Genomic DNA, 17103 nt, shown 5'->3' on the forward strand with positions numbered 1-17103 from the left:
TTCTCACCTACCTTTCGGACTCCTGGTCGTCCTCCTTTCGGGACTTTGGCGAAAGCTTTGCCATCGCACTTGACATCTCAAAGGCTTTCGATCGAGTCTGTCATCTATCTTTAATTTTTTAACTGCCCCTTTACGATTTCTATCCTTCTATCTGTGCCTTCATCTATAGCTTCCTTTCTGGTCTTTCTATAGCCACTGTTTTAGAGGCCATCGTTCTTCTCGTAGATCTGTCAACAGTGGTGTTCCTCAGGGCTCTGTCCTATCACCGACTCTCTTCCTTCTATTTATCAATGACCTAAGCTGTACATCTAACCCTATCCACTCATACGCTGATGATTCCACCCTTCATCTTTCCATTCGGTTCCCACAACATCCATCTCAACAGTTGCTTCAACAGACAAGGGATGAGGCTATGGCAAACCTAATGTGTGTCTTGGCTCGTATCTCTGGCTGGGGTAAAAATAATTTTTTTTTTTTTTTAATGCATGAGAAACTCAATTTTTACACCTATCAACCCAACAGAGTCTTCCACAGGTTTTCGTTTTCGTTTTAATTTTTAAAGGCTCCAACATGCTTGCACGTGTCGGCCTTGGTCACCTAATGGCGGCTCTCCACGCTGCGCGCTCCATTGCAGCCTCTTTGTTCAGTCCCTTAACCCTTAGGTCACACTTAATGACCTCGTCCCATGTCTTTCTCGGTCTACCCCTCATAACCCCACCCCCAATATTTACACTTCTCACCTTCCACACCCAATTATCATCCCCCATCCTCTCCACATGTCCAAATCACCTCAATCTACCTCTCCTCATCACAACACCAATACACTCCAGTCCCATCCTACCTCTCAACTCTTCCATTGTAAACCCAGCCCCTCCAGGCCTTGGACGCAGGGACGCACTGCACATCCACCTAATCATTGTCATTTCTGTACATCTGAGCCGGCGAATATCTTCCTCCTTCACTGCCCAGGTCTCACAGGTGTAGCCACTAATGTTTAATAATATCCAGCTCAATCCTGCATCATCCTTGAACATGCTTGGGGTTTCATTAACTCGGGACTTATCTTGGAAAGATCATATTGCATCTCTTGTAAAATCTGCATCCAAGAGATTGAGTGTACTAAGCTGACTCCTTACCTTCTTTACCCTTGCACGGTTGTTGACTTTATAAATGGGTTTTATTCGCCCGTGTTTAGAGTACAACTCTCGTGTGGGGAGGCTCCCCACGTACTGCTGTTCTCAATAGGGTGGAGTCAAAGGCCTTTCGTCTCATCAATTCTCCTTCTCTCACTGGCTCCCTTCAACCTCTGTCTCTTTGCCGCACTGTTGCATCTTTATCTCTTTTCTCACGCTACTTCAATGGCCACTGCTCCTCTGAACTGTCTGATTGCATCTCTCCACCTCTACAGCGGGCACTTAGCACCTGTCTAGCAACAAACTCTCATTGCCTTTCTGTCCAGCTCTCTAATGCAAGATTAACCATTACTCCCTTCATTTATTCAACAGGTCAACTCTGGAACTGTCTCCCTCTATCTGTATTTCCTACTTCCTATGATCTCTAGTTTTTCAAATGCAGTGTGTCCAGGCATCTTGAAATGAGCGGATCTTGAACTTTTTTCTTTTTTGTATTGTTTTTGTTTTTTTCATGGAATCAGTGGTTTGCAAGCCCCTGGCCTTTGGTTCGTTCTTTCTTGAATTAAGAAAATAAAAAAAGTGGGTCCAATTTTCAGCCATTACAGAGCTACAGTTATTGATGATCTTATGGGTGTAATATTAGGGAAAGTATGAGATAAAGAGGTAAATTGATAGGGACAGGAAAATGATGGGATAGTGGAAGAGTTCATAAATTATATAGCCTCCAATTTTCTTTCAGGATTTCAGGGGCTAGAATAGTGAATAAAGAGTGTGTGGCTCATTTTACTGGCCACACACACTTTCAGTACCTCCCATTATCATCCTTTTCATTTTCCTTACCTTCTGAACTCTATTTCATTCCATCTTTAGGTGGAAAATAGAGGTTAGGATGATGATGGTGACTTTTTTTTTTTTTTTTTTTTACAGCTTGGCATGTCTTCAGGCAAGTTGTTGAATTGCCCCCATCCTCTTGGCACCAACTCGAGCTCGCATTGGTGATGAAAGAGTGTCTTAGAGTGCGTGAGGAGCTGTACCGCACCACCACACTCACAGCAACCAACCCTGCCACTCTCCACACCACAATTACTGCAGGAGGGGACACCCTGAAATCTCTAAGAGTAGGTTGACCATCCATCCATCCATCCATCTGTCTGTGTTTATGTATCATTTATCAGTGGGTCCCTCTGTCTTTATACCCATCCATCCATCTATCTGTCTGTCATTTTGTTTGTTTGTCTGTCTGTCCAGGGAGGGAAAGATAAAAAAAAAGGGGGGGGGGAGGCTGACATGGTAGGTCAGCTGTCTTCTTCTAAGTAATTTTGACAAGGAAAGTTTATTATACAAACAGCTAAAATGAAATGCAACAGTGATTCCTCATTTCCATGTGCAAAAGGTAGTTGTTCTTAAACCTGCATAATAAACACATACAGGAACAGTTTGCTAGGTTCTGCTGCCATAAGTTGTATTGGCAAGCATATGATTAGTAGCCATGTTAATTAGTGATAGCTAATCCCTTTTTCACACTGTTCTCCCAGCAGTATATCTAGGAACCTGGACATAAATCAGACTGCCATTTTTAAACAGGAAGGTTTTGATTCAGCAAAAAAATGTTGTCAGCCATAATGACCTCTGTGCAGTCAGTAGGCACTATATGGGCCTTTCTTTCTCTCATAATTGTGTTATGAGGTACCACCATGAGAATGGCTACAAGCCTGTTAACTAGCTACACAATTGTCACTCTTAGGTAGAAAACTCAATCATAAGCTTATAATCAGACTTAAAGTCCAAGGTGAGACTCTAATACTGTTACAAATCTTGTTGTCTACATATAAAATTATCTTTTTCCCAGTGGTCTCCAGCAGCTCTTGGGAAGTAAAAATTATATTTCATTTTAGCACAGGATATAGCCTCCATTCCATAGAAAACATCAGCTGTACCATGGCCATTACCAATTGGGGGATTTCTTAAAAAGATGCCTGGTGTCCTTTGGATTGACCAACTGAAGTCATGACATAGATGACTGTGATATATATTTTTCATTTTTTTTTGTTCAGGTGCTGCAGACAAGCACAGAGGCAACTGAGTCTGGCCTGTGTGAATTGCTTCAGGTGGCTCGCATCACACTGCACCCTCACCCAGGTTGGTATAAGGCCATACGTGGGGTAACCTGATGGTAGAGGACAGGGCGGCATGGAGATCCCCCAGGATTAAGGAATATAGCTGTTGATAGATAGGCAGAGATAGTACAAACAGCCCTTATTGTTAGTCAGGGATTTGTTCCAAAATATAACTTTCCAGACAGTTGGTGCTGTTAATTGGGGGATCTGGTAGTTCATCTATCTGTCTGTCTATAGCCCAACACCCTAATCCCGCAAAGGGTGGCCGCAGACAAAACGCCTCCAAGTTGCTCTGTCACCCACCATTTGATTACCCTCCCCCCAACTCACCCCCCCCCCCTCATATACCTCTCAACTTCATCCCTCCACCTCATCCTCGGTCTACCCCTCCCTCTCCCTCCCTCCACCTCACCTACATACACCCTCTTAGTCAGTCTTTCATTCTCCATTCTCTCCACATGTCCAAACCACCTGAGTGTATTTCTCCTAATCTTCTCAACCACATCCACATCCACCCCACAACGTTCCTTCACTTCTTCATTCGTCAACCTGTCCCTCCATGTCACCCCACATGCCCCTCTCAAGTAACTCATTTCCACTGCTCTCACTCTTGACTTGTTCCCCTCTTGCAAGGTCCACGCCTCGCTTCCATACGTCGGGGTAGGGATCACGATAATATCATGCAGTGATGTCTTAACTTCCATACTCACCTCCCCATTTCTCATCACTGCTTTCAGTGAACCAACAACCTTCCTTCCCTGCTGTACCCTTTCTCGCACTTCATCCCCCAAAGTTCCATCCTTACTCATCACATTACTCAAGTACATGAATGCACTCACATTCTCCATATCCTCACCATCCAACATCACTGTACATTCTGTGACTTCATTCCTCTCAAACACCATAACTTTACTTTTATTTACATTAACTTTCAGCTTCCTCCTCCTACACACTGTCCCAAATTCATTCACCAAACCTTGCAACTCCCATTCATCTTCACTCAACAATACTGTATCATCAGCAAACAGCAACACCGGAATCTTCCAAATCTCACCCTCATTCATTAGAGCCACCCCCACATCCACTGCCCTACCTTGCACCTCCTTTACAACCCCATTCATGTATATATTAAACAGCCATGGAGACATCACACAACCCTGTTTCAGCCCCAAATTGAGATCAAAGAACTCACTCAGCTCACCATCCACTCGCACCATAGCCCTAGCTCCTTTGTATATACTCTTCACAGCACTCAACAATTTCCCCTCCACACCATATATTCTTAATACCTTCCACATACCTTGCCTATCTATTCTGTCATAAGCTTTCTCCAAGTCCATGAAGGCAGCATACACTTTCTTTCCCTTTTCTAGATACTTCTTCACTAAACATCTTAGAACAAATATCTGATCTACACACCCTTTTCCCTTCCTAAATCCCCCTTGTTCTTCTGGTAGTTCAGCTTTATAGATATCAGCAGAACTTAGTCGGCAATTTTTCTGTAATTCACAGTGGATTTCATACATCAGAAGGGTGATATACAGTATAACAAGGAGTTACTGAATCAGTATATACTAGCTACGTAGAAAAGACAGTAGCACTATACAGGTACTTGACAAATTTACTAGTGCATCAGAAAGAATACATATCCAGTGCAGATTGGCAAGATAACAAGAATAAACATTCATTAACTCTTACTTATATGTTGGTGATGTGTCCCAGTATGTCATGACTTTTTCCATGCAAATACTGTAGTACTATAAATTTTAGGAAACTCAGACTGGTTTAATGGGTAGCAGTGGAACTCTCAGAGGCAAACTGTTGCTAATAATGGAGTTAATGCAAGAATGGACTAAAAGGCAATATCAGCAAACACATAATATATATCACTGTGGTTAATTATGACAGGTGATAAGTAACAATACTGTCTTTACTCTCTGGCAAGAAGCATTCAGCTGCAAGCATATTCACTGTCAAATCATAGTCCAGGCTGAGACTCATTCATTGTTACAAATCTTTTTTACACATCTTAGGATTCTTTTTTCTCAGCAGCCTTCGGCAACTGTCGGGAATCAGTTAGCTGTTTTTAGTGCTTGGTTTAATATCCACTCAGTAGAAAACATCAGCTGTACCATGACCAGCCTGAGTATGGGGATCCTTAAGAGGAAGCATGGCATTATTTGAAATGATTGATTGATTGACTGAAGATTTCTTGTGTAACCATAACTCTTCTTCCTCCAGATGACACCCCAGGGTTCTCCCTGGCATTATCAGAGTCGAAGAATACCAAGTGCCTGAGGTGCCGGAGGTTCACAGCACCAGAGGGATGCGAGCTGTGTGCCAGGTGTCAGACTGTTATAGCATCAGGGTGGTGATACCCGATATTGCCAGGTGTGTTCATCAAGAGTTGTATAGTAATATTACATTATAAATAGTCATATTTTTACACTGTTTTCTTACTCAGGTCCCCGGTAATTTAAGGAAACTGCCTATCAAAGGTCCATTGCCACCTGTGAATTTGGCTTGCCATTTCTCAGGTGTCAGTAGCAGTTGTGTGCAAACAGGTGCGATATTTTATAACTCACCCTTTAAAACGGGAACTGCATGTACAGAAATTCTTCACTTACCACACTCTGGCTTCTGCGACTAACCCTTGGCCAAGTAAAATCATCTGATGTTAGCTGCAAGCTTGCAGTACTAGAGTTGTTCTTAGTATGAGAGCATTTAGAGTTGGGTGTAGATGTGTTCAAAAATACTATCATGTTACATGAACATTGCTTTAAATGAAGGTTACAGTATGTATCAGTAATAATGATTGTCATTTCAGTTAGTAAATAATCAGAATCATTTTCAGGGCAGCAAATAAGATTCATTGTGGATTTTATGTTGTGGTTGGTTGTGTGAGTACTAGAGATATTAAATGTAAAGATCTTTAAGCCATCCACCACCAATCATTCAATCCAGTATTGTCCCATCAGGAGTGTAGAAGCCTGGGGTGGGGTACTCAGTTTGGACATTTAAGGTAGGGGTGACCAGTTACTTATCCCTTAGCAGCACTTCATGAGTGATAAACCCCAACCACCCCTTGGAAGTAGAACTTAATTGGCAAGGTAAAGAAATAAGAGGATATACAGCTCTGTGGAGGTAAATGTGTGAATTCTGTCAACCCTGACACTTCACTGCACATCTTGACCACTGATACTCAGTAATGAACAGTGGCTTGCATGTTATGTGAAAAGTGTCCATAACAGTTTTATAATAAAAAAATGAGCTAACCTTTTCAGTACTCAAGTGAATTTTTTATTTTATTCTTGCTACTGTCAAAGCAATTTTATTCAGTTCTAGGAAAACTTTAAATTGGAAGGGTTAAGTACAACCTTCATTTATTGCAATATTCCCCATAAATAAAATTGTCTAGAAGTATGAAGAATAAGCCAGTAAAATCCTGTATATCATTGGATTCAAGGGGATAAGTGAAAGAGTGCTTAGTGAGGTTTGATATTATTTTGGGGCCAGATTAAAAAACAAATATACCGTAAGGTACCATACTCTCCCTCTCGTAATGTAGATATGTTTTTACTGGAAGAGCGAAAGACAAGGGCAGATTCTCCACACTGGAACCATTCCTTGTCATTCCATTGCACGGAAAGCATAATTATGACAGGGATTTTATTGTAAGTTAATGTGTGAATCAACATCATGGCTCTGAATCTTTCTTTATGCTTTTTGAAAAAAATGAAAAAATAAAACATTTATGAGAGGTAGTTGACTATACATTTAGTTGTAAATCTTTCAAGAAAAACAAATTCCAGTTATGAGATACAGCAGACTATAAGTTTTGATTTGGTACAGTCGTCGCCCCTACTAATGAACTTACTGGTAGTAGGTTTGGAGAGTTGTCTCGTAACTTGAAAAGATTATAAACTGTAATTCACTGGTACCTGAGGCCAGATGTATACAGGTCATTGGTGAACATAGGTAGGAAGTGAGATACCTTTGTTGTACCAACTGCTCTAAGTAAATTTAATAATTCCATTGTCATGAAATTGTAATGATTGTTGTATATATGCGGCTTTCATGGATTTGGAGAAAGCATATGACAGGGTGGATAGACACGGATTGTGGAAAGTGTTAAGAATATATGGAGTAGATGGGAAGTTGTTGAATGCTGTGAAGAGTATGGACGATGGTGCGAAGGCTGCAGTGCGTGTGGATGGTGAACTAAGTGAATTTTTCTCTTTGAAAGTTGGTTTGAAACAGGGATGTGTCATGTCTCCATGGTTGTTCAATCTGTACATGGATGGGGTAATAAAAGAGGTACAAGGTAGAGTAGTGGATGTTGGAGTGGCCCTGGTGAGAGAGGGTAGTGTTTGGACACTCCCTGTACTGTTGTTTGCAGATGATACTGTGTTGTTGAGTGAAGACGAAGGGGAGCTGCAAGGCTTGGTGGATGAGTTTGAGAGAGTGTGTAAGAAACGGAATCTACAGGTGAATGTAGGGAAGAGTAAAGTGATAGTCTTTGAGAGAGGTGAAGTTAGTGAATGTACAGCGAGGTTGGATGGTGAGGAATTGGAAAATGTGAGTACGTTTAAGTACTTGGGTAGTGTGATGAGTAAGGCTGGAGGTTTAGAGGGTGAAGTGCTTGAAAGGGTACAGCAGGGAAGAAGGGTTGCTGGTTCTTTGAAAGCAGTGATAAGAAACAGGGAAGTGAGCATGGAAGTGAAAAAGTTACTACATGACACTATTGTGATACCAACTCTAACTTATGGAAGTGAAGCTTGGACATTGTTGGAAGTACACAAGTCAAGAGTGAGAGCAGTGTAAATGAGTTATTTAAGAGGAGCCTGTGGAGTCACGTGGAGAGACAGGCTGACGAATGAGGATATAAAGGAGCATTGTGGTGTTGACGTGGATGTGATAGGAAGCATTATGAGGAACACACTGAGGTGGTTTGGCCATGTGGAGAGGATGGAGGGTGAAAGACTGACGAAGAGAGTGTATATGAGTGAGGTGGAGGGGGGAAGAGGGAGGGGGAGGCCGAGGATGAGATGGAGGGATGGGGTGGAGAGGTATATGAGAGAGGGGGGTGTGAGTTGGGAGCAGGGTAGTGAAATGGCGGGGGACAGGGCGACGTGGAGGCGATTTGTTTGTGGCCACCCCAAACGAGATTGATGCGTCTGGCAATAGATAGATAGATACAATATCTTGTATATAGTCTTGAGCCTCTTATTGTTTGTCATGGTGCTTGAAGCTCTTTCACATGGTGTTAGAATTGGACTCCCATGGGCAGTGGCACAGCCAGGGGGGGGCCACGGGGAGCTGGACCCCTTTTCTCCGAAATTTCTACGTGTGTTTGAGAATAGACTGTGAATCTTAAATGTCGAATACTTGTTTAATCCAGGGTGTAATACTTGGTATGTCACATATTTGGAGAGCTGAAAAAATATGCAATTCTGAGTTAAAAGTCTTGTACATACATATACTTTTTAAGACTTTCTTTTCTTTAGGTGCGAGACAGATCGAATTTAAGCACGGGGAGTCGTTGGCACCCAGACGGGTGAGGAGAGGAGACAGGAAAGGAAGCAAGAAACATGTGCCGCTCTGCGAAATTTTCAATTTTTTTATATACCTTATGACACATTATCTTCAAAATGGGAAACTCTTCTACTAATAGGTTTATGTACAGTAATTAGTCAGTTAGGAGTACCTGTGGGGATGTAGGCCTACATGTGGCAGAATTGGCAAGAAAAATAAACTATTGTGGCAACGTTTACCGGCCATCAGCTGAGTGTCACTCGCTCATCACCTGTCTGTGCCATCAGTCATCAGTCAGCTCTCATCAGATCGTGTTGCACCAGTGACCAGTCCATACAACTTGCTAATTACTCTACTTGCATGGTGTACTGTGACAAGAAGTGAAAAGAAGTGAAAAGACATATTCCATGGGTTTCCCTGGATCACTTTATTATGAAACGGAAGCAGCCGCAGCAATCAAGTATACTGGACTTCATGAGTTCAAGTTCTAAAAGGTCAGTTTATGTTTAGCAAATGCATTACATGGTAGAGGATATTATTACTGCCAGCAATAATAAATGATAATGTCATGCCATGAGCTCTACATAAGTGTAGGTGCACACAGAAACTGGAAACCAATGATTGCTTAAGATTTTCCTTGTTATACATTTCAGGCTTTAGCTACCTGTGCCCTGTGTGGCACCCATCACTGAAGTCAACTGATCATCACTGAACTAAGTGAAGTATTTAACAGACGATGGATTTTCATAGACATTAGCACTGAGTGTGGTGAGTTGGGACAGTGTGGGACAAGGGGTGAGTTGGAACAGTGGACACTGCAATGCCAAATGCCAAGACATTTCTATTTTATGGTGCCCATTCAATAGCCCTGCCCCAGCTTTACAAATGTTGTTAATATTAGTTTTTTATAGAACCGCAAATAATGCATGAAAAATGTGCAAATATGAAAGGGTAGCATTTTGACCTTTGTAGAATTTCATTTTTGAAAATACTGTACAGTACACATATTTTGTCAATTCTTCTCCCCCACAGTCAGTTTTAGAACTAAAGGTCTACTTTTTGGTGGATGAAATCTTCAGTTGTTATAATTTTTTGTGATTTATCTAGATAATGCATTTTTACAGCAGAGCAGTGCTGAAGGATTAATAGACAATTGTCCCAACTCACCCACCATTTTTTTTTTTTACCCAAGGTGAGTTGGGATAAGAATTTCATTTGTGATTTTTGCAAGGAAAAACCTACTTTTCATGCATTATATACTACTGTATTTTATAGTTTGCTGTATTTATGGTCATTTTGGGTGTCAACAAGTAGATTTCTCATTTTCAGGTTGCATTCATGCCCTAAAGAGAGAAAATATTATGATGTGGATCATGGTAAAAAAGCATGTATTGATATTGTGTTAAAAGTAGGGAAAAAGAGTTGTACAAAGAAATTTTTGGGAAGGAGAGAAACTGAGAAATGCAACTGGCCAGTTTGTGATGATATACTGTATACTGACGATGATTTTCAGCAGTATATCATTGGTGGACCTGTCTTATTAGCAGGAACTGTATGTTTTACGACTCAAGAGGTGGACAAAGCCTTTCATGATTATAAAAAGCATATTTCTCAGTGAAATTTTTCAGCATAAATAGCTACAGGCAACTTAGTGGAACTCTTAACTACACAATATGTATAGTGCAGTGCGTTCGGAAGTGCAAGGCGGGGGGGGGGGGGGACTAGGTTTATGATGGAAGAGTTGTGAGGTAGGGTTGGATTGGAGTGCATTGGTGTTGTGATGAGGACGGGTAGATTGAGATGGTCTGGGCATGTGGAGAGGATGGGGGATGATAATGGGGTGCAGAAATTGATAAGTGCTAGTGTTAAGGGTAGGGTTGCAAGAGTTTAACCGAAAAGGACCCAGAACAAGGTCACTGAGTGTGACCTCAGGGACAAGGGACTGAATAGGGAAGCTGCCAGTGATTGAGCAGCATGGAGAGCCGCCATTAGGTGACCAAGGCCGACGGATCAAGCATGTTGGAGCCTTTAAAAGCGAAACGAAAACTAAACGAACTTCAGATTAATTGGATAAGTGTAAGTTTATTTTTATGTTTTTTGAGCAATAATGCATATTTAATTTTGATATTGCATTTTATATAAGGTAATAGAAATAAATTTAACTTTTGTGGAACATTATATATCAGCTAATTCACTGAAATTAGTGTCTCTTTAAGTGAAATATTAAGTTAAAAAGTGGTATATCCCAGCTCAGCCAAGTATGTCCCAAATCTGTCCCAACTCACCCCATCATGTCAGTCACTTTAGTCCCACCAAAATTATATTTTTGGCTGCACCCCTGCCCATGGGAGATGTTGTATGCTGATGACTTGTTGTTGGTTGTAGAGAATGAAAAGGAGGTGGAGAAAAGCTTTAGAAAGTGGAGAGATCAAATGGGGCACAAGGGTTTGAAAGTAATTGTGGATTAAACAAAAGTGATGATATCTAGTGCTGGTGGTGGTACTATCGGAACTGAAGAAGAGTGTCTATGTGTGGTTTACGACAAAGGTGTGGGAAGTAACTCCTTCTTGTGTAGTACTGTATTTGTGATAAGTAGGTGCATAAGAAATGTAGTGGTATTAAAAGTAGACTGCGAGATAATGCTGATTTTGTATGTATGGTTTGTCAGGGAGAGCAAAGAGAGATTGCCAGGCATGAAAGGATTGATCTTGCCGGTGAGTCACTTGAGTGTGTGGAAGAGTTTTATTACTTGGGATGCATGCTGTGTGCTGGAGGTGGGGCAGGAGCTAGCTGTGTGGCTAGGGTAAGGAGTGATTGGAGGAAGTTTAGGGAGCTGTTGCCTCTCTTGACATTGAGAGGGATCTCCCTCTCTGCCAAGGGATTTTTGTATGCAGCATGTGTTAGAAATGTAATGCTGTATGTTAGTGAGACCTAGGCAGTAGAGGAAGAGGATATTTGTAGACTCAAACATACAGAAATGACAGTGATTAGATGGATGCATTGTGCATCCTTGAATCTGACGCCTGGGGAGGTTAGGTTTATGATCGAAGAGTAGAGGGGAAGGATGGGACTGGTTTGGGCATGAAGATGGAAGATGACATTTGGGTATGGAAATTGAGGAGCGTAATATTGAGGGTAGGTTGTGAGAGGCAGACCGAACAAGACCTAGGGCAAGGCCATGGAGTGTGACCTCAGGGATAAGAGATTTAATAGGGAGACTGCCAGAGATTGGGCAGCGTGGAGAGCCGCCATTAGATGACCAAGGCCGACGCATGCAAGCATGTTGGAGCCTTTATAAATGATACAAAAAAAAAAAAAAAAAAAAGGTTTTCTGTCTTATCTATAACTACATGATTTAATCTCAGAGGGGTGAATGGAAATAAATTACAGTATCTCCTTGTACTCTCCCTACTTGGCAAGTGGAGTTGGTGGAGGATTAGTGCCCCTCCCTGTAAAACAATTAACTCTAAGCCCTTGGCCACCCTGTTTGAGATACATGGCGTCTGGCAATGGATGGATCTCCTAGTAACCCTGTCCCCCACTTCAACAATTACAAACTGCATCTTAGAATTAAAGCTTGTACACTATCTGAAAGTATACTGTATATCTCAACTGTTTGTAAATATTTTTCAGTGAGGTTAGAAACCCAAACAGGGCTTGTGTAGTTCATCACTGAATGTATATGTTGTTTGAACACAGGCTGCGTAGCTGCTACATGTACAGACCACCTTCACCAAGAAACCAAAGTCCTCAAAGTCAAGGATCAAACACAAATTCTTGCTGTAGTCTCCACAAACCCACACCATACACTACAATATATGGCAGCACATCCACACACACACACCAGGGAACATCAGAACAACCCCCAGCACATGATATACACAAATACTGTACTGTCATCTCTCCCCCCTCACCTGCTGCAAGCCAGCTTCTAGAAGCATATCCATACTCAAATCACATGCAGCTCCATTCAGTCACTTAAAGACAACACACAGCTGCATGCATGGCCTCCTGATATCCACCCTTCTGAATCCTCCCTCCTTCGTGAAGACAGGGTCCACCTGGCCAGGCTGAGATGTGGGCAGGTCACCATCCAGACCTCTCGAGTTATTAGAAGAGGCAGGATGGCCTGAAGCTGTGGCTGATCTATTTTTATTGTATTACATTTTTTTTTGGGGGGGAGGGGAGGAGGATTCAGAGGAAAAACATTTTAGATATCATTATGTGCCTTGTCTGTGATGTATTTGATGAAAGATGGAGAAACCACAGCTACCACTGCTCCTTCTAATATTATTATTATTGCTGATCTCCACCTATTGTCATAAAGACTTTGTAGTTACTTGTAGAGAAGTATATTTTAGACTTGTGGTCGAGCGGCTTTTATATCTTGTAGTAGTTTCCCCACCAGATGTCATGTAGTGACGGGAGAGGTAAAGAATAGTATGGGACTATTTTTATTTGTCTTGGAAATATTAAACAGGTATAATAGTATAAGTCCTGGGTAGCTACCTCCCTGTCTCTCTCTCTCTCTCTCTCTCTCTCTCTGTTCTAAGGCTAATCTCCGTCTCGACCTCTCTCTAGGGTCGCTTGTCTCCTTCTAAACTCTCTTTCCTAAAATCTGGTGTAGTAAGGATGTGTCACATATGTTCCTCATGGCAACCAGACCTTTCTCACGAGAGGACTGCTGACAGCTAACTGCATCATCTCCTTACTGGCCGCTGTCGTCAGCTTTCCTCCGTGTAAGCATGTTTAGCGCTGCTCGCTTCTCGCAGACACAACACCTTCTCATCATTTGACTTCCTGCTTCTATCTGTCTCTCTATCTATCTATGTTCTCCGGGCAATGCTACGGTGTCCCTGTGTTTTTCCAGCAGGGTTAACAAATCATTTTCTTCGTCAAATTCACCTGAGTGAATTAAATTCTCTTTTATTCTTTCTCTATCCGTAGATTTGATCTCACTTGTTACTCCACCAATATTTATATCCTTCACAGGGGCGAAACATTTTTCAATATTAACTATGCAAGTTCCCTTCTTCAACTGAACTTCCCCATTCATGTGATTAATAATGAATATCTGAGTTAGCCCTTCGTCGTTCGTATGACATAATGCGTTTTCTACTGACAATCCTTTTACTTTACATAATTCTTCTAAGACAAGAACAGTACTATTCCGTAATTTGCTCTTTATGGTAACCTTCATGTATGAATTAGGTGGTATAACCAAATCATTAGTGAGATGGGCTGGAAAAATTGATAAATCAGTACTGTTATCTGGGTCACTAATTCTGGAGGATGGAGTTGCTGGTGTAAGTGGATCTATACACTCATCTGTTTGTGTATGTTTGTTAAAGCCTTTAATATTACCAATTCTTTTTGGCTCTCTTCTACCAATCGGTGAGGGCTCTGAAAGTATTTCCTCTATAAATTCATTATCAAAGTCTATTCCATTCATTTGTGGGAGTATAGTTATGTTCTCAGTTCTCATGGATCTTAAGCCCAGTAACATATGAGCTTTAATTGCTAAGTTTTCAATGATATAGAACAATGCAGAGAATGGTCTTGTAGTTTCTGTGAAACTGAGATTTAATCTTATACCTTTTACTGTAATCTCTTGACCATCTACTGTGTTTAATTCTAAATCAGCTTCATCCAGAAAAGTTACTTTCTTTTTATTTTTAAGAATTCTATTTAGTTCTTCATGTGTTATTAAGTTCACTGGAGAGCCTGTATCTAAAAATAAGGAAACGTTTTGATCCTCACATACAGCTGGTATCAAGATACACTCATTTCCCAACATGCCTCCTATGTGAAGTTTAACCTTGTTCTTCTTTACGTTTGTTCGTTTTTTGTCATGACTTGGTCTTCCCCCGATTTGAACATAGACACAATTTTTTCTACTGTTTTGCAATCACTGGTCCAGTGCCCTTGGTATCTATGATGTCTACAGTAAGGACCAAATCCTTGTGTCTTTTGATTATCCTCTTTTGCCTTGATAAAGCATTCATACCTTGTGTGTCCTGGTTTTGCACAGTAATGACACAGAATGGACCTATCCCTTGACTGTGACCTACGAGGTGATTTCCCATAAAGTGTTGTTTATGGCGCGAGACCTGCTCGGGCTGCGCGAAAACTTATGAAACTGCCTGTAGGAAGGCGTGTGAGGAACGAGGTCTGGCGTCTTTGTTTGTTTGGGCTGCCTCATTTCAGGTCGCGATCGATTTTGTTCTCTGTTTGGGGTCGGTGTTGATGTTTTCACAGCTGATACTGTCTCAGGTACCCTGATTCTACCAGAATGTGCATGTGTGTCGACCACACCTGCTTTACTGCACTGCATCTCTACCTCGTTCATTAAGTCTAGTAAGCACATTCCCGGGATGTACGCGATTGTTTTGGCGATCTTAAGGGTTCTATCAGGTAATTTACACAAGGCAGCTACATAACCAATGATGTCCAATACGAGAGGTCTGGGGACATCTTTCCATCATCTGTTATCCACTTAGAATTCTCCAGAGTAGCTAATAGGGTTCTCTTGATTGTGGAGACATCAGCAGTTATTTCACTGAGCACATGGTTTGTAGTGTGCTCCCTTACAAGATCTACAATTTTATGTAATTCTGGAATTATACCTGGCAAGAAGTTCATACCTCAAGAAAATTTCTTCAGAAATTCAGTTTTAAATTCATCATATGTCCTAGCACGATGTAGCTTATCGGAGCGCAATAAATTGCTTGCTGGACATCTTTCCTGGCTTATGCAAGATGAAAAAATAGCAATTTTCTCTTGTTCATCTAGTATGTGGCGCTTGATGAACATTTGTTCGCACTGACTGATTAATGAAATGACATCAATGCGATCCTTGTCTGTGCCAGAGAATTTTGGGGCAGTCTTATCCTCGTGATACACAAAAACGTGAGGTGTGGTTTTTAGATCAGCAGTATTTGTTTCTTGATTCATATTTAATGATTGCTCTGTTAATTCAACTTGTACGAGTTTATCGTTATGTGAGGGAATGGTAGAATATGTATGACCGGACCGGTGAACCCTGTTAAGTATATTGGCATACGTATTCAAGGCAGCTGCAAAGTCGATACTCTCAACGTCTGAAGGGGATTCCCACTCATCATCCGAAACTCCCGTATTTGTTTCCTTATCTATAACGTGTGGTGTGGGTTGTACAATGGGTGTGCTGTCTCTTAATTGTGAGTCTGATGTTGTGGCAATTTGTGTGTCATCTGGTATTAACGTGGGTGGTGGCGAAAATATTCCTGTCATTAAGATATGATGTTATGAAATACGCCTCTTGTTTATTTATGTCCTAGCAAACTAGATGATTAAATAAGTTGAATATAGCTAATTTTAGCACTGAGAAGAAATGAGCAAGTATAATTTTACCCACTTGATACAGATCGTAGAGGTGTGTCGATACAAAAGTCGATCTCGGAAGAAAATACAGGTTTGATTGAAGATCTCTTGATAATTCTAGTGGTGTGTTGATGGACGATATTACTCAGGAAACTCCATGGCCTGGTATTTGTAGTGGTTAACGGCTGTCCCAGGCAAACCTCAACATAGAACGTCGAATTTCCAACTTAACTGTGAAAATAAGTGAATATGAGTAGGAGCTATGTGAATAATGAGTAATGAGTAGTGGGTGAGAAGTGCCTGGTGTCAGTCACACGTTGCTTGGCATGCAGACTCGCGTTGTGATGTCATCTCAGCACATGGTGACGTCGGCTTCCCACACTGGTAGCTGTGGTGAGTGAATGAGTAGCGATGAGTAACTTGAGTGAAGATGAGTTGTGAGTCGTGTCTCACTCTTCGTTTGTTTGTTCCCTTTATTCTATGTGGAAGTTTTTCTGGTCCTTTCTCTAGTGATTTACTCGTTGTGGGATGAAGACTGCCGCTACTTGTAGAGTGCGTGTAGAAGATTATACAGGCAGCGTAGAGTTGTTAATTGTATTTGATTGTAGATGGCTGTAGTTGATTGTAGATGGCTGTAGACTTTGTAGAACTGAAGAAAATCTTGTAGTCTCGGATGAATTTGTAGAAATTTGCATTTAATTCGGAGACGATGTCCATAGATTTGCTGGTTTGTCGTTAAGCTACTTGCAAGGCGTCGAGTGATCTCTTGACCTCTGCATCAGCGTAATGATCTGGGAGACGGAGGGGGCATGATGGAGAGAATACTGTCAGGATCTTATATTTTTGGTTCTTTTCAATCTTGATATTTTGTAGGAGTTTAATGTTGATTCGTAGACGAGGTTCGTATACGTTCGCTGCTACCAAATGTCATAAAGACTTTGTAGTTACTTGTAGAG

General features: G+C 41.4%; 1 protein-coding gene across 1 annotated transcript in view; it reads left to right on the top strand.

Moving 5' to 3' along the window:
* IleRS-m (Isoleucyl-tRNA synthetase, mitochondrial) overlaps nucleotides 1-5631 on the top strand; it is a 70763-nt gene extending 65132 nt beyond the window's left edge. The window contains exons 18-20 of the mRNA XM_080283245.1: nucleotides 2061-2251; nucleotides 3188-3272; nucleotides 5492-5631. Coding sequence (XP_080139371.1) covers nucleotides 2061-2251; nucleotides 3188-3272; nucleotides 5492-5625 — 410 coding nt within the window. The 3' untranslated portion in view covers nucleotides 5626-5631. The remainder of the gene's footprint in view (nucleotides 1-2060; nucleotides 2252-3187; nucleotides 3273-5491) is intronic.
* Nucleotides 5632-17103: the final 11472 nt, after the last annotated feature.

Source organism: Coenobita brevimanus, chromosome 96, assembly GCF_032717465.1.
Source record: "Coenobita brevimanus isolate Jiangsu-jjx chromosome 96, ASM3271746v2, whole genome shotgun sequence".
NCBI lineage: Eukaryota > Metazoa > Arthropoda > Malacostraca > Decapoda > Coenobitidae > Coenobita > Coenobita brevimanus.